Here is a 27,995-nt window from a genome sequence, read left to right as displayed (position 1 = left end):
AAAAAGGAAATGCTTCTACAATATATGGAAAGAATTTGTAGGAAAAGGAAAGTGCTTTAATGGTTCTAAACTGTAAGTATCCTTATTTTTCATATGACAAAAATATTCCACACAGAAGCTGTAAGAACTTTTATCCAGACCTTGGATTCCAGATAATTAAAGGGGCTCTATCATTGGGAAAAGTCATTTTTAACTAATCACACCCTTGCATAACCTTTAGAAAGGCTATTCCACACCTAACTTTAGTATGTAAATTGCCTCAGTGGTTTCTGAATAAGTCCGTTTTTATGCATATGCTAATTAGACTGGTGCACGATGCATCGTGCATCCCCTTTGCTATTGTTTCCTATGAGAGTATACAGCACAGGCTTCTGCTGACGACCCAGCTTCCTGTTTGCACACACATAGGAGATAATAGCAGAGACAAGTGCTGCTGAGAACTTCTTGTGCTGGCTGGAAGCTCATTAGCATGTGAATAAAAACAGACTTATTCAGAAACCACTGAGACAATTTACATACTAAAGGTAGGTGTGGAATAGTCTTTCTAAAGGCTATGCAAGGAAGTGATTAGTTAAAAATGACTTTTCCCAGTGATAGAGCTCCTTTAATGACTTAAAGAAGACTTCAAGCTCATTCCTAATTGTATCAGTGTTGGTTCACGTCTTTGTTTGGTAATCCGTTCGGGGAGTCCGCATGGGCCCCCCCGAACGGACTACCAAATGGATTGGCAGGCGGTGAGCAGTGAAGGCACACGGACCCCATAGACTAAAATGGGGTCCGTGTGCTTTCCGCGCGCTGCCCACACGAGTTATGCGGACATGAAAGTAGATCATGAAGTACTTTTCTGTCCGCATGTTCCGTGTGGATACCGTGCGGAAGCACCAGCCCCCATTATAGTCTATGGCGTCCGTGTGCTCTCATAAGCTCTCTGCTTGCCAATACATTAGGTATTCCATTCAGGGGGTTCCCATTTGGACTCCCCGAACAGATTACCAAACACAGTTGTGAACCAGGCAATAGAGGAGGAACATTTACCTTGGCCTAATATTATATGACATTTGCAGGTCTCTATAATTGACTCCCATTTAACTCCAGAACTATAACTCTGAATTAAAGGGATTTTTGTATCTTCTGTGATGGCATGTTATTAGAATATGCCAAAAGTTTCTGATCAGTCGAGATCCAGAAGTGCTGCTGTGCGACCCCTTCATTCTCTAGATCTCCCCAGCAACCAGATATGAGGAGGCTATGGTCCTATCCTCTAATACAGTTATTCTGGAAACAGGTTCACACTTTTGCAGTAACACAATCTACACCGCTGAACTAACCACAACCTCGTCACATCCCTTATATTGACACCTTGGCACCGCATCTTGGTAAGAAGCTGTTTTTCAACATCTCAGTCACAGCCTGCAAAACCGTATGACATAATTGGCGAGCCCTGAGTGTTCCCACCCACTTTTTATTCTTGGAAAAGTTTGGAATCATACACATGACCATGTGTAATTTGTGGTACATAAAATACGGCCCAGTGTTCAGTGTTATATATATGCAAAAATGGTCAGAATTGCATCAGTGTGTCATCCGTATTTGCAGATCCGCAAAAAAGCCCTGTGGGTGGCTAGGAACACTTTTCTACAGATACAGACGTCACACAGATTAAATTCATGTGTCATTCGTTGTCATCCATTGTTTTCTGTGTCCCATAGGCTTCCATAGGCTAGTCTGTGCTACAAACACTGAACAGAATAGGATGTGCTCTGAGTTTTATGGTATGGACTCGTGGAAAACAAAGTAGTGTACATGGGCCCATTTAAATGAATGGGTCAGTGTGCTATCCAGGAAAAACCAGGATAGCACATCGGAATAACACAAGTTCATGTATACGATACCTTAGTCTGTCTGCTTTGCCTGAGTTAGGTGGTTACATCTCTGAGAAATAAATCACGAGTTACATCCTTTTTTGTCACCTGGTCACCAAAAAAAAAAAAAGGCTACTTACTGCATATATTAAACAGAGAATTAGGCCAGGACTCCATGTGGGATTCTACTGAATCCCATGGTCACTTTGCAATAAAAACCGCAGTGTGGACACGCAATGATTTCCAAAACCGGCACGGTTTTGGAAACCCCAGCATGTCAATTATACCTACAGACGGTTTCCCCATAGGTATAATTGAAACAAAAAGTCCGGAGAGGAAACCTCTGCGAACGTTCTGTCAAAAGCGTTGCGGGAACAAACCGCAATGCGTTGCCACCGTGGTTTTTCCTGCCGTGATTTCTTTGCTCTGGGACATCCCATGGGGCCTTACCCTTAGAGATGTTTTAGACTAACCATTTGGTTCCTGGAACAGTCTCTACTTGCCAATATGCCCCTGTCACTTTCCATATCCCCTTATGCATTTACTCATAACAGACCCACTAGATAAACTCCAGCCAAGAAATACCACTCTTTCTTTATCTGTCTAGAAAGGCCTTAGTTGGAGCAGTACACGTCTGCACATCCTCTTCCCTCCCTCCTCTCCCCGTCTCTCCTACTCCCCCTCCCCTCAGCTGCGCTTTGCTACACTACACCTGAAGTGTCTGTCTTAAGCAATAATGAACAACTTTCATCGTTGGTTCTTTGTTCTATGGTCTGTTGTGATGTAAGAATGCTGACATTGTATGCTATTATGCTTGCCTCCTTCAATGCCACTTGATAACTGTTGTCAATGTAACTGTGAATCAAACCTGGATTTGTTTCCTCACACCACCATTCCGTTTTATTTATATTAAAGGCATTTTCTGAGATTAACAAAAACTATCCATGTAGGGCCAATAGTATCAACTAATAAAGTATTTGCAAGTGCCATATACACAGTGCACAACTAAGGCCAGTGTTTGGTTGAAACAGGTTTATAGCAGGTATGTCATTGCTACAGCACAGTAAACTAAGTTTGGCGGGAAGTACTGAAGTGGTTGCACTAGACTGGCGAACATTTTAGCAGATATGCTACAAGACTTTTATTATTCTATACCATTTCCACTGCTCCCCAACTGGTTTTCTGTTTTTTAATTTTAGCAGAATACAAAGTCAATTCTATCATCTATCTATTTTTTTGGTTTTTATTTTTACTTGGTCATGGAAGATGATGCGCGGTAGAGGGAGCACTCTTCCATTGGTGATGGAGTCTGCCCTTCTGTTGGGTCATTTTGTGGGCACAACTATTACGCCTTAACAATCATAGCACGGTAGATGTACACCATTAGCGGTCAAGTCCATTTATAGCCCAGGAGAGGAAGGGGCAAATAAAGTTTTAATTTCAGTTTTATTTCTAAGTATAAAAGGGAGAAGGATAAATTCTTTATCCGCAACTCTTTCTACTTTCAACATGTGATACTTGATTTTCTGCCCATTGTGAATAGCAGGCAGAAAGCTTAAACATGTTAGAAACACTTGGGATAGGTTAAGGACAAAGGATTCATCATACCTCAGTCATCTGGAGTCTAATAAAACTGCACATACATATCCTCTGACAAGTATCACATAATGATTTTCTGGAACAGATGATCCTAATTATTAAAACACAGATGTACGCTGAATTTTTCGGCCAAAACCTTCCCTTCATTAGATTGTGGACTATAATATTAAACGTAAAAATGGCAAAGGGTATTCTATAACTAATAAAAGAAAAACGAATAAGGATTTCTAAAAATGACAGTATTAGGTATTTATAGTGTTGGTGTACATTCTCTTCTTTATTAGGCGTAAGGTTGATGTATTCACTTGCCTTCCAAAAAGTTATATAATCTTATATTGTAACATTAATATTGCTTCCTATGTGTCAAATACGCATCAAAAGAGGAAGCTCTTGGTACGTACTTTTGACAGGTTTATCATTTTGAACAGAACTCTCACAACACAACTGGAAATATACGTATATTCACATCCCTTTGTTTTATGACTTTACTGTCTCTTGTAGGGCAAGAATCTGTATTTTGTAACTAAACATATACAAAAATTAGATTGTCACATTGAACCAATATTTTAAAGTCCTGACTTTTTTTCCCATCACCTTGCTTGATAATACGACAGAAGGAGTTATTACTTCAGAGCTAAAAATAAAATAGCTTAGATGTTAAGAACCTTAGGCATACACTATGTGCAGCTGGGATTGTGCCTCTGGCTAGCGGAGCATCATGGGGGATATATAGTTCTGTATCGAGTAGATTGCTGAATTGTAAAAAGAATGGAAATCTGTATAATAAAAAAGACATTCCCAGCATAATAGACCTGTGTTCACACACCATGTAAAGCAAAAGTGGATATCCAAGACCAGGTAATTGGTGGCAATTTTATTATCTTTTATATCTCGTTTAAGGTGGTTTTCCATTGTATGTTTATAAAGATAAACTCTACAACTTTCTACTATGCCTTGTTTCAGTTCCTTACCATTTTCTAAATATTTGTTGTCAGTGAATGAGAAAATTCTGCAAGCATGCACATTGCTAGTCCTGCTTTCAGTTGGTACCTACTAGACCATGCTCTATGAGCTAAACAGCTTGGACTCCAGACTGATACATAGTAGCCAACTAACAAACAGGTGTATAGCTGTTTGCGATGTACTTACACATCAGGTTTTTGGTCAGGAATCCGCCTCAAAATCAGCCTCCAAAAAAAAGCCTCCCAATAGAACTCTATTGGGAGGATTTTTTTGGAGGCTGATTTTGATGATTGATTCCTGACCAAATTCCTGACCAAAAAACTCTGTGTGAACTCAGCTTTACTGTCCAGTTATTATCCTCCCAACATCTCTAAAAAGAGAATCATTGAATGGTCAACTGGTTCCACCAAAATCCTTTTGTTCTCAAGAACATGTCTGGCCCTTGCTTTCTTCCTTTTCCACATTAAGGGTAAGTTCACATGGGTTTTTTTGGCCAGGATTTTAAGGCCGTATCCGCCTCAAAATCCTGACCAAAAAGATGGCTGCCATTGAAATCAGCATTCAGTCGTGGCTACCCGTATTTTGGACCGGAACCTGAGGCGGCCTCCGCCTCAGGTTCTGGTCCAAAAAGCCTCGTGTGAACTTACCCTAACTCCTTCTACAAGTACTATTATGGTGGATGTCAGGTATTAAAATATGGTGGCCGCTCAGGAGTTGAGCGGCTGCTATAGTTCCAGGTCTCTGCTGTGTAATGGCCATGGGCACCACCATTTTGGTGAGAATTTTACAGGTTACCAGAACAAGATTGGTGGCTGGTGATCTATTGCCATGACGGCCAGGAGCCTTTTGAAGGTTCCCAGGCTTGTCTTGGTATTTCTTCTATTACAGGCTGCTCTATGCATTGAAATGCATTGCATTAGTGATCAGATCCCCAGGGGGTCTATTAAAAGAAAAAATAAAAATGTGTTCTGTCCCTAGAACACATATAAAAGAAAAAACACATACACATTAGGTATTCCTGTGTCTCAAAATGCCTGGTCTACAAACTTATAAAAATATTTTTCCTGGACAGTGAACAACGTAATGGGAACAAAACATCAAGAGCGGAGCCGCTGGTTTTTTTCGCAATAGATATTTCCTAAAATGGTATAACTAAAAAGTACAGCTGGTCCTGCAAAAAAAGATGCCCATACACAAAAATAGAAAAAAGTTATGAGTGTCAGAATATTGCAACTCTAAAAAAAACCCTATATAAATTCCAGAATCATATCATATCTCCAGAATCATACCGACCCATAAAATACCTGCGACGTGTAATTTTTACTGAACAGTGAACGCCATAAAAACAAAGCCTGTAAAAAAGTGCTGTTTTTGTCCAATTCCACCTCATTCTGATTATTTTCCCAACTTCCCAGTACAGTGTATGGAATATTAATTGGTACCTTTATGAAGAACAATTTGTCTTGCAAACATTAAGCCCTCATATGGCTCTATGAACAGAAAAATAAAAAGTTATGGGGTTTGGACCACCATGTTGTGTGTATATCCAAATGTAACTGCTCACCAAAGACAGTTCACTTTTCACTTAAAACTATGTTATCTTCAATTGTGACACTATAATGTAACTTTTAAGTGAAAGTTTGTATTTGGACTTCTTTATATTCATTTGTATTTACATTTAATAAACCTACCGCGTACCATTTTTATTGGAGTAACAATTTCCAGGAATCAAATTTCTCATCCACTTCCATTATTTGTAGCTTGTCCTCTCAGTGATAAAGCGTCTACACAATAAGCTGTTTCATTTATGCTTCTACTATCAGGTTACAAAGGATTTGACTTCCATTCCCATGTCACTATATTTACCCGCAGCATTGCAAATGACGCTTTAGGGGGCTTGTAATACAACTCTCTTGTGCCCTCCATTCATAGCGAGACACTGTTCAATCCTACTTTTTATCTATTTGTATGCATCATGAGAAAATAATTACACATTCTTGCTTGATGCCTGAAGGCACCTGAAATTGCATTTTCTATTTCTGTAATCCCCATAGCTAGTGTAATGAGATAAACAGTAAATTAAACTCATCAAACCAAGCCACCCTTTACAAATGAGTATGCAGATTACCAGTGTCAGAGATGTAAGTCTTGTTTAATAAGCAGTGAGAAACCGTACATTCAGTTAAGTTAGGGCATCAGAATTTATGATCTGCATTTTCAAAGTTTTGAATAGAAATATTTTTGTTGCATGTAGAAGTTTTATTTCTTCTATATAGCATGTATACAATTATAGCTTAGGGTCGGTTCACACTCATGTTCAGGGACTCGGTCCCCTATTCTACCTTAAAATATACGGAGAGAAAAGTCATGCAAACAGAACTTTTCTCTCTTCTGATTTCAGGTGGAAACCTGCAGACCCTATTATAGTCTATGGGATCTGTGGATTTCCGCTTGTAACTGCTTTTTAGGCTAAGGCCCACGTTGCGGAAATGCAGCTTTTTTGTTGCAGATTTTGTTGCAGTTTTTTGAGCCAAAGCCAAAAATGTCTACAAAAGGAATGGGAACTATACAGGAAGTTCTTCTCCCTTTGGCTCAATCTACTCCTGGCTTTGGCTCAAAAAACTGCAACAAAAAAAGCTGCGTTTCCACAACGTGGGGCTTTAGTCTTAAACAGATAAGGTGTCTGTTTTTTGGGTCCCCAAATGGACCCAAGGAACAGAAACCAAAACGCTAGTGTGAACCTAGAGTAAAGGAGATATATATTTTTGGCCCTTGCAACCAAAGTTAATCGGTCTCCTTTGGATGTATCCTGCATTTGTACAGTATTTGGCAAAAGTCTGTTCAATGCCTGATATTTCACCTGCATGAGCTTGTTGGATCCGCTTTTAGGAAAACTTTCTAAGGCCGCTGTGAAAACCTCGCTGCATTTTACATTAACTGCAAATTGGATGAGATTCTGGTGAAACTCATTGAGATATTTCAGAAAAACCTTGATGTGTTGCTACAACAGTTTTTGCAGCGTGGAGCGTTAGCCTAAAAGGGTTCGGGTTATATCTCAATATAGACCTTCCTTTGTGCACTGAGGTGCAGAAATGCAGGAAAAGAAAAAAGGCCTTCCCCAAATTATGGCCACATAATTAGAAGCATACAGCTAGCCAAAGTATCTTCCTATGCCTTGTGCCGCAGAAATAAGAAGCCCAAAACACAGACCCATACTGTTTTTGCATCTTCATACAGTTGTCATGATGTGTTCTGCTAGGTAGCATTTTCCTGGTATCTGCTAAACCCCACATTGTGAGTTTGCATGTCTACTGCTTTGTGGCTGAGCTGTTGTTGCTTTCTAAATGGTAGAAGTTGAGCAGGGCTCCATACTGCTGTTTGTCTAATGGCGAGTGCTTGCTTTTATGTAGCGGATTGCAAACACCTCATCTCTTCCATTTGGAGAGGTGATCACATATATTGGGCCATATAATGTTTTTCTGTACTTTCTCTATGTTCGGTTTATAAAGTACAGATACCTGTACAAGACACCTACCATGTAAGTGTGAACGCAGACAAAAATATGCAAAGCTTTTACATTTCCGCTATTTTATTTTCTTCCACTGGTAGCCTAGAGTTTTGTTCCTGCATATAACCTTGATAAAATATGAAGAACATAAATCATGCTGGGCAGAGTATATAACCAGATGGAAATCCTCTCCAAACTTTAGAAATACCTCCTGCAACTGTTCTGCAGGCTAATATAGATGCAGAGTGGAAAAATGGAGCACAGCAAAGTCTCTGAGAGCAACGGCCAATGGATTTAATATCCTAGGTTTTTTCTTTATTTCCCTTTTAGTGCAGAAAGATGATAAGGATGATAATGGCCGAGTACTATACTGAATAATATATGACCTAATGTAAATCCTACTTGCTGCTAAATATATGTTTTCTTGGCTTGTTGTCAGAGATGTGAATCCATTCTCCATGAATATTTTCACCTGGTGAGAGCATTTAAAGTCCATATTCTCTTGTACAACCAGCTACACATGTACACGAGACAGTTTTTTAAGACTTTTCAACCGCTGTTTGTAGACTTTGGTTCTCAATGTTGCTAAACCCCTGGGCTTTTAACCTGACCCTTAGTGTATATATATGATATAAGTTTAAAGTGAACATGTCAGCTAAATATATGCCTCGTTATAACACATTAGTGGACCCCATTCAAAGGTTTCATAAGTGCCCCGCCATCATTTAATGTTCCCTCAAGTGTCCCACACAAAATAGTCTCCCCTCAAGTACCTCCCCCTGATAGCCCCTTCCTCCTCAATGATAATTCGATAATATATATTACATACAAGCTATAAAAAAAAAAGTTATACTCACATAGCCCTATCTCCACGGAGTTGCCTGTAGGCTCTGGTTGTGGTGATGTCTCTGGCTCGGAGCCATCATTGTGTTCAGCTGTATTCCGCGTACTAAGGACACTGAGCTGAAAATGCTACCTGCTACCCAGAACAGCACTCAAAATCCAGGACCATGCTACTCGATGTAGGTTGACTAAAGTGGCCCCCACTAAATAGTTACATTAAGTTTTATGCAGATTAATTCTATATATTTTAATTAAAATGGTAAACTTAAGTTAACATATTCACCAATTTTTCTATTTTACTTTTCCAGGACATTCACAATAAACCACAGAATTGTAAAATCTGTTATATTGTTATATGACGTACACCAAGACCATCTGGTGGATCCTACTGACTATATTGGGTTTCCATTATGGTGTCTCTTAGTTTGCTTGCTGTATTTCGTCCTTGATTTTTAACAGAATCTGCAGCGGAGACTTCTAATAAAGCCAATGACACAAAGGCGAACGTAGTCTTATCGGAGGACATACACCTGAAAAATGCTTATTGTATCTGCATAAAATCAAGTCATATTGTTGATCCTTCTTAGCTTGTATTCACACATTTCAAACTCTCGGTACAAGCTGATTTTGAAATACGGTACTCATATTCAACAGTACTGTGTGGATAAACACTCAGAATCCTTAGATGACACATATGTATGTTACATCATACATTGTTTTTTGTGATTCTTATCAATAGGTTCATTCTTTGCTCTTCATGCTTCACCTGTCTTAACTATTACTCATGAGGTCTTCCCAACACTTGAACCCTTTCTTATAAATCCCCTGCCAATATCTAGGCTTTACTGCAAGGCTGCAGCTGGACAAATAACTTTCTTCATGGCCTTGTGCCACTATCAGCTGTATTGTTCACTTCTAGAAACTGTATAAATAAGAAAATGCCCTTATATCCTTAGGATTTACTTAATTCCAACTGGTCTATCCATTTTTCCTCTTTTTTTTAACTTGTAAGCATCGTTTTGGATTAAGAACTTGGACTTGGAATTAATGTATTAACATCTAGCTTATAGAAATAGAATTTGCACATACTTTTCAAAAGATTACCGTATATACTCGAGTATAAGCCGACCCGAATATAAGCCGCGGCCCCTAATTTTACCATAAAAAACTGGGAAAACTTATTGACTCGAGTATAAGCTGAGGGAGGGAAATGCAGCAGCTACTATGTGGCATAATACTTTGTGCAGGGGCCACTATGGGGGATAATACCTTGCCCAGGGTCCACTATGGGGCAGGAGCAGATTATGCCCCATATTATGCGGTACAATACTTTGCGCAGGGGCCATTATGGGGCGGGGCAGATAATATATCCCCCATTTTATGTGGCATAATACTTAGTGCAGGGGCCACTATGGGGCATTATAATGTGTTTAGGAATGGAGTGGTGGTCAGAATGTTAGGGTCTTCAGGGAGGGCGGCGGCCATTATTCCAGAGTTCCCCTAAAATTTTTTTCCGAGTTTAAGCACTATGTAGGGCCCAAATGCACATGTTAAATTCATGCCAAACTGGCATCAGACAATCAGACATTCCGAAGAATGCTATAAATAAAAGTATGTCTGACCCCTCAAAAAAATATTTTGATGTAGAACTGTGTATGGAAAAAAGTTATGGACAACTCAACTTTTTTCAAAGTTTTGGATTTTTGTTAAGGTATTGTCAAAATTGTAATGACGAAATATTGGCAACATGTAATTTTGGCTGTACAGTGAACACTGTAAATATAAAATCCATAAGAAAGTGGTGCAAGTGTCGTTTTTCTCTATTCCCACCCCATTCCAATTTGTCCCAGAAGAGCTAAACCCTCATACAGCTTTGTAAACAAAAAATAAAAAAAAGTTTAGGCTTTTGGATGCTGGGGATCTAAAAAGAAAATTGAAAAATAGTCTTTAACCCCTTCTCGTCTAAGCTAACGTTTTTACAAATTCACCTCTGCAGTTGTGGATAAAAGTGCTGACCCGTACACAAAAATAGCAGAGCCATAGAAGGGGTCCGCAAACTATGAAGCATGTCCTATATTTGTCCACATTTGTGGCACAGATCATTGTAGGGAATCATACAAGATCCATGATTGCGGATGACATATTGACATGTGTATGTGCATATTGCTGATCAGTATTTGTGGACAGCAAAACCACTACGGTTGTGTGCATGTTGCTGCTACTTGTACAGTCTGCATGGCAGCATTTCACCAGATGAATAATTTTCATAGTTTGGAGTATTATGTAGTGGACAATATACTTATGTTTGAAATTCCTTGAAAGGTTTAGCTGTCCATATCCTGAGATCCTCTCAAGCCTAGAAACTGTATAATGAAAGTTTATTTTTTGTATTCTGTTAAATCACATGATACTGACTTTTTTTTGTTTTTAAAGATCGAGTCTTCCATCAAAAGTTTCATTTTCAACTTATGGCACTGTAAAGGGCAGTGCTATAGCTTTGATGCACCCATTTTTAGCTCCTTGTGGTGACCAGCTCCAGCCAGCACTGTCCCCTCATATTTAATATGTCATGGGGCTATCTTCATGGCTCTCATCTAACATTGACATCAGGCATATGTTTTACAGGAGCCATTTAAATTTGGCATTGTGCACGTGCTTTAGAGTACAGTATGTGCCCTGTCTGAACTGCACCCAGAAGAGGAGAGTTCAGGGTATGAAATAGATAAGAGAATCTAGTGGATTATCTATGCAAAACGATATTCTAAGCTAGGTATCTGATGACTTTGTTTCTTAAAGGGGTTGTCCAATTCTTTCTATTAAATACCTATCGCCATAGATACCCAATAAGAGATCAGTGGGGGTCCCAACTCATCTGTTTCATAGTGGCCAGTCATCAATAGGAAAGAACTGCACAACCCTGTAAGGACCTGCCACAAAGAACAAATGACCAGGGATCACCAAGGATGATCAAGGATGCAATTTAGGTCAATAACAGGTTGGCCCGTAGGGGGCAGCACAGCAATAGAAACGTGTGTGTGTGTGTGTGTGTGTGTGTGTGTGTGTGTGTATATATATATATATATATATATATATTCCAATCTGTCAGCAACTTTTGTAGATGATAAATGTCCTTTTATTGGAAATGCAGTACACTGTGTACTGCATTTCCTATAAAAGGTTATTTCCCAGCTACACAAGTTGCTGACAGCTTGGGTTGTCTTTTCTATTAGGAGGGGTTTCTGCCGTATACATTTATGGGATGATACCCAGATTTGCTGGTGCTGCTACAATTGCTTTTTTGAAATTTTATTTATATATATATATATATATATATATATATATATATATATATATATATATATATACTAGAGGGAGGACCCGGCTTCGCACGGGTATATTACATTTTATGTTTGTGTAGTGGCCCCATAAGAATTGTCCAATTTTGCACTGGTGTATTTTGTATGTTGTTTGTGTGTATGTCCATAAGCGTCATGTGATTATGTGTATCTCATTTTGGATGTCAGTGAAAAACCTGTGATCAGTTGTTATGGATACCTGGAGTAAAGCTGTATCTAATCCTTCCCCGTGTAGTACTGTGTTTAGATGCAAGTATCCAATCCTTGTTGGTGTGGTACTGTGTGCAGATGCACATATCTAATCCTCCCCGTGTGGTATTGTGTGAAGAGGCGCGTATCTAATCCTCCAGTAAGTGAAACTGTGTGCAGACGCGCATATCTAATGACTCTGGCGTGCGGTACTGTGTGCAGATGCGCGTATCTAATACTCTGGCGTGTGGTACTGTGTGCAGATGCACGTATCTAATCCTCCCCTGTGTGGTATTGTGTGAAGAGGCGCGTATCTAATCCTACGGCATGTGGAACTGTGTGTAGACGTGGATATCTAATCCTACAGCATGTGGTACTGTGTGCAGACGTGCGTATCTAATCCTACGGAATTTGGTACTGTGTGCAGACGCGCTTATCTTATCCTCTGGCATGTGGTACTGTGTGCAGATGCACGTATTTAATCCTCCCCTGTGTGGTATTGTGTGAAGAGGCGCGTATCTAATCCTTCGGCATGTGAAACCGTGTGCAAATGCACGTATCAAATCCTTCAGTGTGTGGAACTGTGTGCAGAAATGCGTATTTAATCCTCTGGTGCGTGGGACTGTGTGCAGACGCGTGTATCTAATCCTATGGCGTGTACAACTGTGTGAAGACACGTGTATCTAATCCTCCCATGTGGTATTGTGTGAAGAGGCGCGTATCTAATCCTACGGCGTGTGGAACTGTGTGTAGACGCGCGTATCCAATCCCCCGGCATGTGGTACTGTGTGCAGATGCGCATATCTAATCCTATGGCATGTGGTACTGTGTGTAGACGTGCGTATCTAATCCTCCCCCGTGTGGTACTGTGTGCAGACGTGCATATCTAATCCTTTGGCGTGTGGAACTATGTGTAGACACGCGTATCTAATCCTACTGCATATGGTATTGTGTGCAGACGCGTGTATCTAATCCTATGGCATGTACAACTGTGTGCAGACGCGCATATCTAATCCTCTGGAATGTGGAACTGTGTGCAGACGCATGTATCTAATCCTATGGCGTGTACAAATGTGTGCAGACGCACGTATCTAATCCTCTGGAGTGTGGAACTGTGTGTAGACGCCTGTATCTAATCCTTCGGCATGTGAAACCGTGTGCAAATGCACGTATCAAATCCTTCAGTGTGTGGAACTGTGTGCAGAAATGCGTATTTAATCCTCTGGTGCGTGGGACTGTGTGCAGACCCGTGTATCTAATCCTCTGGCATGTGATACTGTGTGCTGATCTGTGTATCTAATCCTCTGATGCGTGTATCTCAGTTTGGATATTAGTGTTGTATTGTGCATGTGGAGTGACCATGTGTATTGCAGTTGGAATATGAGTGAAAGACTTGCAGGTTTGTATTGGCTAAGGGGGGGGGGGCACTGTGTTTGGAATGCTGTATCTCAGCAACGGTACGTCCGAGCGAGTTGGAGTCTTGTTTTAAACCTTCCCAGATACCTGAAGTATCTCTGTGCCAAATTTGGTGAAGATCGGTCCAGTCGTTTGGTTCGCATTAGAGTACAGACAGACGGACAGACAGACAGACAGACAGACAAGAATTCATTTTTATAAGATAGGGAGATATATATACACACAGTGTTAGCCAAAAGTATTGGCACCCCTGCAATTCTGTCAGATAATACTCAGTTTCTTCCAGAAAATGATTGCAAGCACAAACTCTTTGGTATTAATATGTTCATTTATTTTGCTTGCAATGAAAAAACACAAAAGAGAATAAAAAAAAAAGTCAAATCATTGATAATTTTACACAAAACTCCAAAAATTGGCCGGACAAAAGTATTGGCACCCTCAGCCTAATACTTGGTAGCACAACCTTTAGACAAAATAACTGCGAACAACCGCTTCCGGTAACCATCAATGAGTTTCTTACAATGCTCTGCTGGAATTTTAGACCATTTTTCTTTGGCAAACTGCTCCAGGTCCCTGAGATTTGAAGGGGGCCTTCTCCAAACTGCCATCAAGAGATCTCTCCGCAGGTGTTCCAGGGATTCAGGTCTGGACTCATTGCTGGCCACTTTAGAAGTCTCCAGTGCTTTCTCTCAAACCATTTTCTAGTGCTTTTTGAAGTCTGTTTTGGGTCATTGTCCTGCTGGAAGACCCATGACCTCTGAAGGAGACCCAGCTTTCTTCCACTGGGCCCTACATTATGCTGAAAAATTTGTTGGTAGTCTTCAGACTTCATAATGCCATGCACATGTCAAGCAGTCCAGTGCCAGAGGCAGCAAAACAATCCCAAAACATCAGGGAACCTCCGCCATGTTTGACTGTAGGGACCGTGTTCTTTACTTTGAAGGCCTCTTTTTTTTCACTGTAAACGCTATGTTGATGCCTTTTCCCAAAAAGCTCTACTTTTGTCTCATCTGACCAGAGAACATTCTTCCAAAACGTTTTTGGCTTTCTCAGGTAAGTTTTGGCAAACTCCAGCCTGGCTTTTTTATGTCTCTGGGTAAGTAGTGGGGTCTTCCTGGGTATCCTACCATACAGTCCCTTTTCATTCAGACGCCGACGGATAGTACGGGTTGACACTGTTGTACCCTCGGACTGCAGGGCAGCTTGAACTTGTTTGGATGTTAGTCTAGGTTCTTTAGCCACCATCCACACAATCTTGCGTTGAAATCTCTCGGCAATTTTTCTTTTCCGTCCACATCTAGGGAGGTTAGCCACGGTGCCATGGGCTTTAAACTTCATGATGACACTGCGCACGGTAGACACAGGAACATTCAGGTCTTTGGAGATGGACTTGTAGCCTTGAGATTGCTCATGCTTCCTCACAATTTTGCTTCTCAAGTTCTCAGACAGTTCTTTGGTCTTCTTTCTTTTCTCCATGCTCAATGTGGTACACACAAGGACACAGGACATAGGTTGAGTCAACTTTAATCCATTTCAACTGGCTGCAAGTGTGATCTAGTTATTGCCACCACCTGTTAGGTGCCTCAGGTAAGTAACAGGTGCTGTTAATTACACAAATTAGAGAAGCATCACATGATTTTTCAAACAGTGACAATACTTTTGTCCACCCCCTTTTTTATGTTTGGTGTGGAATTTTATCCAATTTGGCATTTTGAAAATTCTTTTTGTGGTTTTCCATTGAAGACAAATTAAATGAAGATAATAATACCAAAGAATTTGTGCTTGCAATCATTTTCTGGAAGAAAAGGAGTATTATCTGACAGAATTGCAGGGGTGCCAATACTTTTGGCCAACACTGTGTATATGTGTATATATATATATATATATATATATATATATATATATATATATATATATATATATATATCCTACTAATATTATAAGTGTGAAAGTTTGTGTGTTTGGATGTTTGTGAGTTTGGATGTTTGTTCCTCAATCACGCTAAAACGCCTGGACGGATTTGCGTGTAATTTTCCACAAACATAGTTTTCCCTTAGGATTGAGTCACAGGCTACTTTTGGTGCCACTAAACAACATGGCTTCCTAGCAGGAGACTCACAAAAGCAGGACTCCTAGCCCCAGCTATAGACTCACACACACTGCCTGGCATTTCCTGCCTCAACCTGCCTGCACACTCCTTACTGTCACATTGTCTGTATCACGACATACACAATACAACACATCACATTGTCTGTATCACGACATACACAATACAACACATCACATTGTCTGTATCACTACATACACAATATAACACATCACATCACATTTGCTAGCCCACCAAACTTTTTAAAGCACTTTTACAGTTTCACACGTCTGTGTCCGCTCAAATCACCGCAGACGAAGTCGCGGGTACAAGCTAATATATATATATATATATATATATATATATATATATATATATATATATATATATATATAATATAATATAACACCACAAATAATATAACACCACAAGTTCACCTGTGACCATAAACAAGAAAATATAGCTGCACAACTTTTTATTGTGAATAAAAGTCGCTAACACTAAGGCGCAAGAGGCATTTTTTATGTCGCCCTTTTCTGAACTGGGTGACATGGACGCACGGCATGGGGGTGGCCATTGATCACACCAAATCTATGCCGCTTTTGTAACATAAACGATGGCTGAAATCAGCAAAAAGTTGGCATAGTTTTTAGCTGAGGCACACGGCTTCTGGAAGATGGACCTGAATGTATTATGCGCTCCCTCCACTGGCCCAGGGGACATCAAGACTGACATACAATACTATGAATCCTTCCATTATGCCATAGTTCTAATACAGATAAATATGTGCTTAGAAAAAAATGGCAATAGTCTTCACACATATTTAGGAGTGTTGTTTGTTTAATTGTTTTCCAAAATTCTCATGTAATATATAATCTGTAGATATCCATTAAGCAACTGGAAGTATAACCACTTCAGTGTTTTCTAGTGTGCGGTTTCTATTATGTAAGGACAGCACAAAGCATTTATTGTTTGAGGGGTTTAGATCCCGTAATTCCAAACCTAAATCATTATTATTTCCACATAGTTGTTTTACATGCTTCCACTGATAATGTGTTTCTGTCCTTTAATTCCATACAAGGTAACCGAAAAATACTTCAGTTTGCATAAATATAGAGATCATAGAGCCCAAGGTGAACTTTGACAAGAATCGGTGCTATTACCTTGTGTACATTCAGGGACACTGAAATATGGGTTAAAGGGATAATATCAGTAGAAACCTTTTTTTATACAAATACCACATCGGAATAACCTTTAGAAAGGCTATTCTTCTCCTACCTTTGTTATTCTGATTTGTGCCGCCGTTCCTGAGAAATTTCATATTTCTTCCTTATGCAAATGAGTCTTGAGAAAGCACAGGGGTCGTTCCCTGTGCTCCTCAAAGACTCTCCAGCAATGCCTCTGTCTTCTGTCGAAGCCTCTCCTCTGCGTCATCAGCTGGCAGAGTCAAGTGTGCATGTCAGTTTGGTTATTTTCCAGTGGCTGAAAGGACACTCGTGTAAGAGGCCACAGGAGAATGGCCGAATGGACATGCGCAGTTGGCTCTGAAGGCTGATGATGCAACTGATGACGTGAAGGAGAGGCGTCATCAGAAGATAGAGGCGTCACTGAAAAGTTTTTGGTGAGCGCAGGGGCTACCCCCTGTGCTTTCTGAAGACTCATTTGCATAAGAAATCAGTAAGAAATTTCTCAGGAACGGTAAGGGCTCGTTCACATCTGCGCTCCGTTCTGCAGGTTTCCGTTTCCTGCACAAAACAGAGGCAGGATACGGAAACCTGCAGGACTCTTTCTCACCCATTCATTTGAATGGGTGAGAAAGCTGTCCGGCTGTGAGCGTTTTATGCTCCCCGCCGCAAACCGTTTTTTAAAATCCGGACACAGAGTCGGACATGCAGTAGTCTGTGTCCGGATTTTAAAAAATGGTTTTGCGGCGGAAAGCATAAAACGCTCACGGTCAGACCCGGTCTGTGGTTTACATCTTCTTGCATGCAGAAGACGGAAACCACAGAATGGACAGCTGAACGCAGGTGTGAACCCAGCGTCACGTGGGATCAGAATAACAAAGGTAGGAGAAGAACAGCCTTTCTAAGGTTTATTCTGACATGGTATTTGTAGAATAAAGGATTCTAATGATAGAATCCCTTTAAATGTTGTATGCTAGATATATACTTATGATATACATATGTACGATTGATATAGTAGTGCAGTAAATTACCTCTGACAGTTCTTTGAATAGCGACAAAACACAGTTCTTGGCTTTGTTTTTTGTAGTTTACAGTTTACTTTGGAAGACAAAAGGGGACTTGAGGCACATGTTTGGTGCAAGAAAGGGCATGGGGGAAAAACATGTTTTACATTCACAATAAAGTGTTTGGGATGCGTTTTTCGAAATCGCAGTATGTCAATTATACCTACTAAAATGCCAGTGTTTTCCCTATAGGTATAATTGAAGCACAAAGAGCAAACCTCTGTGACCTTTCTGTGCAATATGCTGCGGGAAGAACTGCAATGCGTAGCAGCCATGGATTTGCCTGCAGCGCTTTTTTGCTGCAGGACGCTATGTGGGGCCTTAGCTTTAAGGGGTTTTCTTGCCAAAGACATTTACCCTGTAGCTATATAATAGGAGGTAAATGTCTGATTGATCAGATGGCTACAGATGATCACAAGAACAGGAGCCCATAATTGCAGCATGTGAATGGAGCAGTGGTGCACATGCTGCACCACCTGCTCTATTAACTTTTTTTGCTGGATTTATGTAACTGTAATCTCATCGATGCTTAAAGTGCACATATTTGGAGACTTATACATTCATTTTACATTTCTGACCTATTGTGCTTACATCGTAGCCTGAACATAACTGTAAGTGATCTAGAAGGAGGACCAATAAATGCCGCATGAGAAAATTGTCATGAAAGGGAAGAAGATTATTCCTGAATAAACACTCAGCCATGTATACTCTTGGATTTACATGTTTGTCTTTTTATGTTTTTACAAATTGGTCATGTTTGCCCTAGTCATCCCCTTCTATTCTATTCTGCAGACCACACGTAGACTCAGGCAGACTCAGTTAATGTATTCAGATGAATTACTTGAGAAATCTGCCATAAAAATGACAGATTGGGATCAATTTGCATGTGTCACTATTCCAGTCACCTCATCTATGTTAGCTTTATTGTGAAATGCATGTCATCAGCAGTCAGAAGGACAAACCGGCCACTTGTTTATCCTTGCACTGTACAGATTAACTCTTTATATGTCAGGTTTAGGGTCACACAGCAGTTTGGTCCACAACTCCCAACGACCAAATGCGTCACAATGCGACTTCATTCACTAATATGAGTGAAGGAGTTGCAGGGTGACATCACAATCTTTGGTCGCACATTGGGAGTCATACCTGAAGTTGCCATGTTGCCCTCAATGAGACTCATAGTCAGAAATTTTGTGAAAATTTGATCTAGTTATATGTTCTCAAAAATAGAGACATGGCTTTAAAATAGATTTTATAAAAGCAATAAAAGCAAAGCATCAGGTGCTGCGATAAGGCATTATTCACACATCAGTGATTTGCATCAGTTGTTATGAGCCATAATCAGGAGTGGAGACGACACACAGCTATTAGGTATAATGGAAAGCTTTGCACCTGTTCTATGTTTTCAACCTGCTCTTGGTTTTGGCACACAGTCACTATTGCAGATTACTGACCAAAATACGGATCACTAGGCACCATTGAGATAAGTAGTAAATAAAAGGAATGAAGTGCTATAACAACATGGAGATGACACACATGCATCTGCCCAGTAAGCTTATAAAGCTTTCTTACTTAGCAAAGTTTAGAATTTTCTGAGACTTAGCCCTTGTAATGTCATGTGACACTATGTGATCTGTTAGGGTACAACACCCAGACCCCGCACAGATCAGCTGTTTTAGCAACCTCTAGGGGCCATCAATTTTAGATTAGTGGAGGTCTGACTCAGGACCCCTACAGATCAGCTCTTTCTTGGAGTGCTCAGCTCCTAGAATTATCTTCATGCGCTACTCATTTGCCATACTTTTAGTAGTAGTAAGAGCTGTGGGTGGCATTCCCTATCGCCTAGCTATGACGCTGAGTGCTGAGGAATGCCCCCCAGTACTAGTCTATTGATGAGTACTTTGGCGGGGGTTGTTTCTTACTGCTCAGCGTCATGGCTGGATGGTAAGGAATGCCCCCTCTGACAGTACAGAGATACAGACAGTACTGTCAGGAGGAGCGTTCCCAACTAGACTGTCAGGAACGCCCTTCTGACAGTGAAGAGCTATCGGTAACTGCACTGATAGCTCTTGCTCTGGGATATAATGGGAACGCCGACTGAATTCAGTGCACTGTCTGCTTTCTAGCGATATATAACTGAGTGTACCCGAGGATATGAAAGGTCCTCTTTAAATCTGACTAATGTTTTCTTTTCTTAAAGTTCTTTAGCTGAATTGCAATTTCTAAGTGTGAAGAATTCAGAGTTCTATATCATACAGTAAGATGCATTGTGGATCCATCCCTACATCTATCATCAAGGCAATGCCTCATGTTCATGCTTGCATCACCTTATATAGTATATATGACATCAGGACTGTAAGGTGTACGCCTACCACTGACCAGGGCCGCACCTCTAATGAGGCGATCTGAGGCCACAGCGGGGCGGGAGCTGGACCAATTTGATTTATCTGCTGCCGATCTAGTCCTGTGTATCACAGCACCAGAACTTGCCACATGCTGCAGTGTAATCTGGACACTTGCTTTCCTTGGATGGGACTGTACTGCTGAGCCGCTGCCTCTTGTATCATAACCAGTTCCACCCAGGGCACGCATTAGTAAAGAAGAAAGTCCCATACAAGAAAAGCATGTGTCCAGATCACGCTGCAGCATGTGGCCAGTTCTGGTGCTGGGATACTCGGGACTAGATCGGCCGCATATAAATCACTGGCACATGCAGGGGCTGCTGATCGCTGCTTGTAAAATGTCCCTCTCACACAGCAGCTTTCTGTGCCGCCCCTCCCCCTCCTCCTCAGCATCGGAAAAATTCCAAATTCTTTTATTTTTAAAGAAACCAAAGAATTGCTGTTTCATCTCAAACTAACATGGCCACTGCAACCTATTGGGCAGGAAAAATACAGAATAGACACATCATGAGAGTCACTGTGACGTTCTGAAGCCACCTGACATCAGCTGACAGCATCTCAGCCAATAGATAGTAGTGAACCTAGCCTTTCCCCAGACTGAATACCGGGGGTGGGGTGGGGGTGTTCATCTTTTGATCGTCTGCCTCAGGCAGCAGGGGAAGGGGGGTTGGGGGTGCTAGTGGTAATATTACAGTGAATATAATGCAGTAATATTTTGTGCAGTAATATTTAGGCTGCTTTCACACGGAGTAACGCTCCGCTCATTCTGACACGTAAACCCATGTCAGAGTGAGCGCTGTAAAACAGAATCCCATTGACTTCAATGTGTAGCGCGTGCAAGATGGCACCCATTAAAGTCAATGGGATTCTGTTTTACAGCGCTCACTCTGACATGGGTTTACGTGTCAGAATGAGTGGAGCATTACTCCGTGTGAAAGCAGCCTAAATATTACTGCACAAAATATTACTGCATTATATTCACTGTAATGTTACCACTAGCACTCCCAACCCCCCTTCCCCTGCTGCCTGAGGCAGACGATCAAAAGATGAACACCCCCATCCCCCCCGGTATTCAGTCTGGGGAAAGGCTAAGTTCACCACTATCTATTGGCTGAGATGCTGTCAGCTGATGTCAGGTGGCTTCAGAACGTCACAGTGACTCTCATGATGTGTCTATTCTGTATTTTTCCTGCCCAATAGGTTGCAGTGGCCATGTTCGTTTGTTTGAGATGAATCAGCAATTCTTTGGTTTCTTTAAAAATAAAAGAATTTGGAATTTTAGGGTCGAAACTGGCTCGTGATTAATCCGTTCACATATCTTTGGTGTTTATCGTGTTGAAAAAGAGCTCAACAATCCATGGTGTATAGAGACGGAGGCATATTTTCTGCAGCCATTGGGAAATCATGAGTTATTGATGAAGTACAATATCCCCACATGCCTGTGTTCATTGAACATAGTGTGAATCTACCCTAATATGACCTAATTACTGTAAGAATTTAATTGCTCTCTTCATTAAAAAATAGTTTTTTTTTTTAATACATATATGCCCTAAAAAAAACCTAAACTCTTCAGTGATAAAGTAGCACATTATTAGAAATAGTTCTCAATAATTAAAGACAATATTTTTATCACTTGTACATTTTGTCCTAGCTTTAATAAATACTGAGAGGTGAAAACCTAAAAACTTGTGGGGATTTTGTGGAACAACCTAATGCCTTTCCTTTTTATGAGAGGCTTGCGTGCTATGGCCCTGGCTCTTCTGAATTGCGGCTTGACCCTACCCCACTGCTGAAGTAGATCAGATATTCATTGCCCCATAGACATGAGTGAATCAATGTGAAATTAACCTGTTTTGACCAACCTGTACTCTCCCACCAAACATTTTATTCCTATGTGTCTCTTTTTGCATAAATATGCATCCATCAAAAATTGTTTAAACTATGCCTGACGAAGGGATCTAAGACGTCTCGAAAGCTTGCAATCTGTCATCATTTTAGTTAGCCATTAAAAAAGACTCTCAATTTTTTATATTTTCTTTTTTTGACCCAAGTTTTGCTTTTGATCATGAGTGGTAAGTGGATAGGGTACAGTGCTGATATCATATCAGCATTTAAGACTGGGGGCAGAAAGAAGAGCCATTTTCTGATTCCACCAGCTGAGGGAAAGATGTCTTATCACTGCATGATCCACAGCAATTGCAGCTAGTGGGAAACTACACCAACATTGCAATACTACTACAGAATAATAGGAGAGGAGGACTAGCCTGGAAAACAGTTTGGTTAGATTTAATCAATTTTAGACAGATAGGGAGAAAAATCATAGGAGTGGGGGGAGAAGCTCTGTACTGTACTGTATTGTACTGTGACTGTGGTGTTCACATTTTTTGGAAGTAGAAGAGGCAGAAGTGGAAGGGGAAGACATGACAGCAAAAACAACATTCAACCATTCCCCTTTACAGAATGTGGGAATTCCGTGTACATTGCCAAATGACAAATCCAGGAACAAATGTAGGAAATACAGCTCTCCGTACTTACATAAAAGCATTACTAACTCATTTGTTAAAATAGAATTGGCAGTGACACTGGCAAGGGAAGTGAGCAAGATGTCCTACACCTTTTCCCTGTGATTTCCTTGAAGGCAGGCCATAGCCACACCTAGCACATGGTTGTCATTATCATCATCACCTTCTGCTTCTCCTCCTCCTCTATGCCATCAATCATCCATAATGGAATGTGTACAGAAAGTGGCGGTACAGTGTATGGTTAAAACTAACAGTTTGTATCCACTGCTTATCATCCATTTCTCCATTTTTCCTATTTCAGCTGGATTTGTCTTGGACAGCTAGAAATGAGCCAGTTAGAGACTTAGGAGCCATGACAGTGTCATAAACTATGTTTTAATTTAAACTCTGACTCATGACAAACTTAATGGACCTGAAACAAATCTTTGGACAGAACAACCTCAAACTAAAAAAATCTTCAAACATTCTCCTATCTCTATTGCCCTGCAGTCTGCCTGCATTATCCTAACCTCATTCCTAATGGTAAATTCTGATCCTATAAGTTATGAATATCAGATAAGTAAGGGTCTGATATCCAGCACCTTCATGAATCAGTTGTATCAACTGTTCTCTGTGGTTAATATGCAGAAAATGGAGCTGGAAGTGGATAGCTCTGTTCTTTATGTATTGGCTAGACCAGGTACTGCAAATCAGCTGTCTTTCACTTGAATGGGACCTAATCTTCAGTGATCAGAGCTGTTTGCTCCCTGTTCCATTCTCTGTGTATCAGCTGCTAAGAACATCTGATCAGTGTGGGTGCCAGGTGTTGAACTTTCAATAATCTGATATTGATAACCTATTCTTAACCTTATGATCGTATAGTGAGATGGCAGCCTGACAATAGTCTTCTTCTATATAAAAACCAATAGATAGTGGTCTGCTAACTTACAATATTTATTCCTTCCAGACATCCGCCGTAATAGTATGGTGCTGCCGGAAAGGACTTCTCGCAAACCGCCGTAGTACTAAAAATTGAATTGAATTTTACTCTGCACAAATAGCAACGCATTAAAAAAATAATATAAATGAAGTATTGCCGTAACCGTACCGACCTGCAGAATAAAGGTAACATGTTACTTATGCTTTACGCTGCACGGGGGAAAAAAAAAATGCTAAAAAGCAATGCCAGAATTGATGTCTCCTTTTACATCCCACCCAGAAAGAGTTAATAAAATGTAGTCAATAAGTTACAGGCCCCAAAATGGTGGCATTGAAAAGTACATCTAATACCACAAACACCAAGCCCTCATATGGCCACATTGCCAGAAAATAAAAATAAAAATCTAGCTTGTACAATGTGAAGACAAAACCCCCAAAAGTTGCCAAATCATTAGGACATAAGTGGCTGCAACAAGAAGGAAATGTATAAGCTGTGCGAGTGTTTTCAGGGGACCCCCCATATTTATAGCTTATGAGAGATAATACACCAGCACTGATCCCCCAGAATGCCCCTCCTCCCCGTCTGTGTCATCAGAGCTAGTGGGAAAATAGAATGGGATTTGGTGTACCCAATTTACTCCGCACAGCTTACATATTCACTTCGGAGTTACTAATGCTTACTACATCACTTGATAAATTCTTTGAGGGGTGCGGTTTTCAAAACGGGGTCACTTTCTAGAGGTTTCCACTGTTTTGACACCTCAAGGGCTTTGTAAATGCGACATGGTTCCTGAAACTGATCACAGCCAGATCTGCCCTCTAAAAGCTCTTTGGCGCGCCTTCCCTCCTGCATCTCGCTGTGTGTCCATATATTAGCTTACACCCACAAGTGGTGTACTATGGTAGTCGGGAGAACTTGCCTAACAAATTGTGGGATGCGTTTTCTCTTTAACCCCTTGTGAATGTGCAAATTCTAGGGCTAAACGAAAATATTAGTAAAATAAAATCAAATTTGAAAATTTCACCTCCATTTTGTCTTATTTCCTGTTAAGCACTTATAGGGTTGATATACTTGGTATATGTTGTTTTGGCTTATTTAAGGGGTGCAGTTTTGAAAATGGGGTGATTTATGGGGGGGCGTTTAATACAAGGGTCTTTCAAAACCTCTTCATAACTGGATTAGTCCCTTAAAAAATGGGTTTTGGAAATTTCTTGAAAATTTTGAATATTGTGGTTTCACTTGTAAACCTTCTAATGTCCATAAAAAATAAAAGGGTGACTAAAGTTTGATGCCGACATAAAGCAGAGATCTGGGGCATGAGATTTATGATATAATTTGGGCGGTCTGACTATCTGTATGCAATGCACATCATTTCAAACTTTATAAAATGCATATTTTTTAAGATTTCTGCCAAATTTCCTATTTTTTCATAATTAAACACAAAACATATCAACCAAAATTTACTACTAACATGAAGTACAATGTGTTACGAAAAAGCAATCTCAAAATCACTTTGGTAAGTTAAAGCTTTCCAAAGTTATTGCCATATAAAGTGACGCATGTCAGTTTTGAAAAATCGAGTTTTGTCAGGAAGTCAAATAGTGTCATCGGTGGGAAGGGGTTAAATGGTTCCAGGACTGCCATTGTAATCATTGTAACTTTAGCCCATAACTCTATGAAAAATAATTAAGTCTGAATACCCAAAATGTCAACAAATATATTATCAATGTCAGAAAAACAGAAGTCTGCTCCATAAGGTAGCTCGATAATAACTTCCTTGTTATGATAAAGGAAATATTTTATACTCTCTTTTCCTTGGTTCACATCTGCGTTTGGTAATCTGTTCGGGGAGTCCTCATGGGGACCCCCCGAATGGACTACTAAATGCATTTGCAAGCGGTGTGCAGTGAAAGCACACGGACCCTATAGACTATAATGGGTTCTACGTGCTGTCCGCACAAAGCATACGGACAGGAAAGTAGATTGTGAAGTACTTTCCTGTCCGCATGTTCCCTGCGGAGATCTCGTGGCAAGCACACGGACCCCATTATAGTCTATGGGGATCCGTGTGCTTTCACTGCACACCGCTTGTGGACTCCCCTGAACGGATTACCGACGCAGATGTGAACGAGGCCTAACTAGGTAAAACTGACTACATTTTCAATGTGATTAGAAAGACAGCTCCTTTCTTCAAACAGCCTGTGCATAGCGTCTGTGTGATAGTGCACCTCAATCCTATTCACTTTGATAGGGGCAATCTTCAATACCAGATAATCCTGTGGACATGTTTTTAGAAAAGCAGCTAAGTTTTTCTTATATTTGTCAGCCCCTTTAATGGAGGCAAATAAAACAAGAAGCTGAAAATGTCCAAGTGTTAATCCAAAAATGGTAGAAATCAATGGGCTGCTAGGCATGTGATGCGTTTGCTTTTTTTGTAGTGGGCTTGCAGTCTGTGTTCGGCAATGTACTGTAGATACTGAATTCCTTATACCTGATTAAACACATTTCTTTTGCTAATGAAATACTTTCTCCTCCCATCCGCCCTAGCAACATTATAGTTGTATAACTGGGCTGTAGCTTGGATTGCTGCTCCTCACATCTGGGAATGAGTTTCAGTACAAATGCGGTGTTCTGAGTTATTTAAAAAAAAAAAAATTAAATTACAATACTGTGAATTCTTAAATTATGCAATGATGACATTTGGAACAGCCATCCAATCTGTTAGCATTTTTGAAAATAAGGTCAAGCCAAGAAATATGTCATGAGTACTGAAAGATTTGAGAAATAAATCCCTGTGCTGCAGGGTGTGCCTTTGTAAATGATAAAAATTTCTTTACAACTGAAGGTGATTTTGACATATTTTAGTCATTAATAAAAAAAAATCCATGTACTAGTATACAATTATGTTTAAAGTAACACAATATAGCCATAATAGTAAGAGAGTTTTCTTAATCCCAATTCACCATAAATGTTCATAAGGAATACCTAATTAAATACCCGCTGTCCTCTTTTTCAGTTTTTAACTTTTTAGTGACCAGACTGTTTTATGTCTTAAAGTGTACTTCCAGTTATAAATAACTTTTCATAAATGAATACTAGAGGTTGATATCTAAAACTTTGTAATATATCTTATTAAAGGTATCTCTTTTCCTTCACCACATATTAAGCTGTTCTTCTGCTTATTATCTTCAGTTTGACTGCTTGTTCACATACAACTGTCTGTATTCAGCTTCACACACAGAACTCTACGACAAAGGGAGATATGGAGTTAATTGATTTATTGTCTTATTCTGTGCACTGGTAGCCTCTTATATACAAACCTAGCAGTTTTAAAAGAGCTCAGAGTGCATACCAGGTTAGTAGACCCTATTTGCTAGTGAGCAACATAGCACATAACCGTTTGAAAATTTTCAATCACAAGTTTGAATTGCATGAATAGGCTGCCATTTTGACTGTTATATTATTGGTGTTGTGAGGTGGATCAAATTATATGTACCAGGTGGTACAAACCCTTCACAACTATTTTTTTTTTATTGCCTAATTATCTAAAATGAGAAATTGCTTACCTAAATGGTAAGAGACTACGAACATGCCTTGTTATGTCTGATCCTGCAATCCTCTTTTTCCTTTACTACGTGCTTACCATAGACACACTTTTCCAGCATATTGGCCGTAGATGCAAAATCTGTAGAACATTATTGATAAAGACCTATTGCAGTTTGTCGTTTGCACTTTAGAAACACTGAGACCATTTTAAAAAGTTGGTTTAAGCTTTAAATCTGGATGACCCAGGACTGAGATACTGTGTATATGTACTTTGTGTAGAAAGTTAAGAATCATAATCATAACAAACATATATTTTTTATATTTCAGTTTTTGGGGATTGCCTTTCTTGGAGTTGGCCTTTGGGCATGGAGTGAAAAGGTATGTTGAAACATATTTACTAGAGGAGTGACATTTGACGTTGCTAGGAGTTCTGACACACCATGTGAAGTGCAAAATAGAATTTAGAAGGTATCATGGTAGAGGTTACCGTTCTATTTGCACACAATATAATATTGCAACAAATGAGATGAGTTTCC

The 27,995-nt window shown here is 40.0% G+C and overlaps 1 protein-coding gene across 1 annotated transcript in view; it reads left to right on the top strand.

Moving 5' to 3' along the window:
• The window catches only part of TSPAN5 (tetraspanin 5), a 125,635-nt gene that overhangs the window by 45,346 nt on the left and 52,294 nt on the right, over positions 1–27,995 (top strand). The window contains exon 2 of the mRNA XM_075285899.1: positions 27,787–27,837. Coding sequence (XP_075142000.1) covers positions 27,787–27,837 — 51 coding nt within the window. The remainder of the gene's footprint in view (positions 1–27,786; positions 27,838–27,995) is intronic.

Source organism: Leptodactylus fuscus, chromosome 1 (genome assembly GCF_031893055.1).
Source record: "Leptodactylus fuscus isolate aLepFus1 chromosome 1, aLepFus1.hap2, whole genome shotgun sequence".
NCBI lineage: Eukaryota > Metazoa > Chordata > Amphibia > Anura > Leptodactylidae > Leptodactylus > Leptodactylus fuscus.
Note: the sequence above shows the minus strand (reverse complement) of the source record. Positions and strands in the feature narration are given on the sequence as shown.